This window comes from Penaeus chinensis, chromosome 5, assembly GCF_019202785.1.
Source record: "Penaeus chinensis breed Huanghai No. 1 chromosome 5, ASM1920278v2, whole genome shotgun sequence".
NCBI classification, from domain to species: Eukaryota; Metazoa; Arthropoda; class Malacostraca; order Decapoda; family Penaeidae; genus Penaeus; species Penaeus chinensis.
In genome coordinates, this window is record NC_061823.1 from 21,122,325 (window position 1) to 21,124,824 (window position 2,500).

The 2,500-nt window shown below is 36.8% G+C and overlaps 1 protein-coding gene across 4 annotated transcripts in view; it reads left to right on the forward strand.

Moving 5' to 3' along the window:
* Positions 1–2,160, forward strand: part of LOC125025928 (diacylglycerol lipase-beta-like) — a 36,961-nt gene extending 34,801 nt beyond the window's left edge. For 2 of the 4 annotated variants that reach the window (XM_047614266.1, XM_047614269.1), the window contains exons 14-15: positions 265–422; positions 660–2,160. In XM_047614266.1, coding sequence (XP_047470222.1) covers positions 265–422; positions 660–816 — 315 coding nt within the window. In that variant the 3' untranslated portion in view covers positions 817–2,160. The remainder of the gene's footprint in view (positions 1–264; positions 423–659) is intronic. The other 2 variants (XM_047614267.1, XM_047614270.1) reach the window with 1 other exon arrangement.
* The last annotated feature ends 340 nt before the right edge of the window (positions 2,161–2,500 follow it).

Consider the following 2,500-nt stretch of genomic DNA (forward strand, 5'->3'; position numbering starts at 1 on the left):
GTTTCATATAATCTGATTATTACTGTTTTATGGTAGTGATTTACATTCCCTAAGCTTTGCATGCTTACATCTGAAGTGCCTTTTTACGTATATGTATATTTTGTTGCTATTTTTTTTTTGGAAAATATATTCAGTGTCTATTCTTTTCCATGTTTTGAATTTAATATTGTATTTAGTTAATGCTTTGGTTAGTCTTATCAAATGGAGGTAAATACATGTCTTTGATGGCAACCACCTATAATGCTGTTTTGTCATTGTTTATAGCATTCACCCAAAATCACGCAGGAGAGCATGGAGGATGTGCGGGTGACCTTCTCCGACGATGACTCAAGAAGGTGTCAAGTGCCACGACACACAGAGACACCGCTCTATCTTCCAGGAAGAGTCCTCTACTGCAACCCAAGCTTGCCTGAGGAAGAAAGGTAAAGGGCCATTGATTTGACTTCATGTAATAATGTTTGACACACCATACCTTGAGCCAAACCATCCCAATTAGGATGTGGCCATTTCTCAACTCAGATATTTTTCTATTTGTTTAATTGATATTAAATGGGAAAAAGAGAGAATAAAGAGAATGGAGTTATGTAAGTTAAGAATAACTTAAGGGAAAATAACTAATGAAGATGTTTAATGAAATTTAACTTTCTTTTTCTTGTTAGACTAGAGGTTGTAAGCAGCGAGTGGGAATACCGATGGGGTGACATGAACGAGTTCACACAGCTGCTCATCTCACCTTTCATGATGCGACACCATTTGCCACAGGTGGTTCTTGCAGCCTTGGAGGACGTAGCACAGCAGGTGGCATCCCCAAGCTAACCAAACATCCTGTGGTGCTTTGATTTTTATGTTGGTTTTAACGAGATTGAAAAAAATATGGAACTATGGAGTACATGTATTATACTGTTGTGTCTCTCACTATCTTGCTCTCCTCTCATGTTCTCTCTGGTGGTGACAGCATGATGTGCTGTTTTTGTACATGAAAATCAATCAAGCTGAGTGTGTTGAGAGCAGTCACCTGTATTTTGAAAAGGCTATATCTGGTGGAAGAATATAAAGTCATACCCTCATTTTTAAAAAAATTCTTGGGAATGTAAAGGCAAATTTGGACTTTCAAACACTGAATACAGTGGCATAACACTCTGAAGAGATTGTTCAGAACACCACAGAATTGATATTTCAGTGTTTGGTCAATGACATATCCACATCTCAGTCACAGCTGTATTTTGACATCCAGAAGAACCACAGGTGTCTGATTAATAAACCCTGCTTTACTTACTTGTATCACTCTTTTGTAACAATGTTGCATATCGTATAGTAGGGTATACATTAATGACAATCGATTAATGAACGAGTAGTTGGGGAATATGCTAAATATTCATCTTCTCTGAGATGAAATGGGACTTTGCTCATGTCTCTGAAAAGTAGAAGTGACAATAAGAACAGTTTTTAGTGATAGCATAGATTATGATAGGATTTTGCTGGTAACTGACAAAACTGTAAGATAGCATGGAAGTTTACTAGAGTGAATAGAGAGGAATATTTATATTTGTTTACCTTGTATATGAAATATTCATAAAGAAGAGGAGGAAATTATAGCTTATAACTTAGCCTGATGGATAGCTTTTGGCATGTTACACAAGAACACTCAGACTTTATGGTAACAGTGAACAACTCCTATATGAAGTCCTTCCTTAATGTTTTGTGATAAATAATTATAGTCACTGCCATTGGCCAGGGGGTTAGAAGGTACCTCCGGGTGTGGAGGACAGGGGTTTAATACCACAGGCTGATGTTCCAGCCAGACTTCCAGGTCACTGTTTAGTGTGAATGAGGGACTGGTAGGGATGACTTCACATTGAGACATACAGAAATTCCCTATCTTGTGAAAATCTCCCAGTTGATCTCTATTTAGATTCAAAACATGACCCTTATCTGTTGCCATATGACCCTTATTGCCAATATTTAAGGGTTATAAGGTAAAAGGGGAAGAATTTGCTCACTTTTTTGTCCTGTTAGTGGCACTTTTAAGACCAGATATGTGAGGGATAAAGACTTTGCTGTCATAAATCATCTCGCTACACCAAATATTACAACCAAATGCTAAATACTTTCATATGCTCTCTTGTCATATTAGTTAAGAATACATTCTAAGTATATTGATTATTGGTTTGCTGTGTCACCACTGTTGCTTAAGATATAAACAAACTTGCTCCTTTCTCTCAAAGGGCATGACCATTGTTTACCTTAAGGGAGGGGACCATGATACTTTATCAAACACAACCCTATTTTAATCCTATGATGCTAGTGCATGTACCGTCCACTGTAGTTTTGTTTTATTAATTAATTTATTTGTACACATAGGTGGCTACACAAGCACTTGCACATCAAATAGTCAAATACCAGGCATACCAAGATTATGAAGATAATTTTAAGTAACAACATCATCATCATCATCATCATCATCATCATCATCATCATCATCATCATCATCAACAACAAC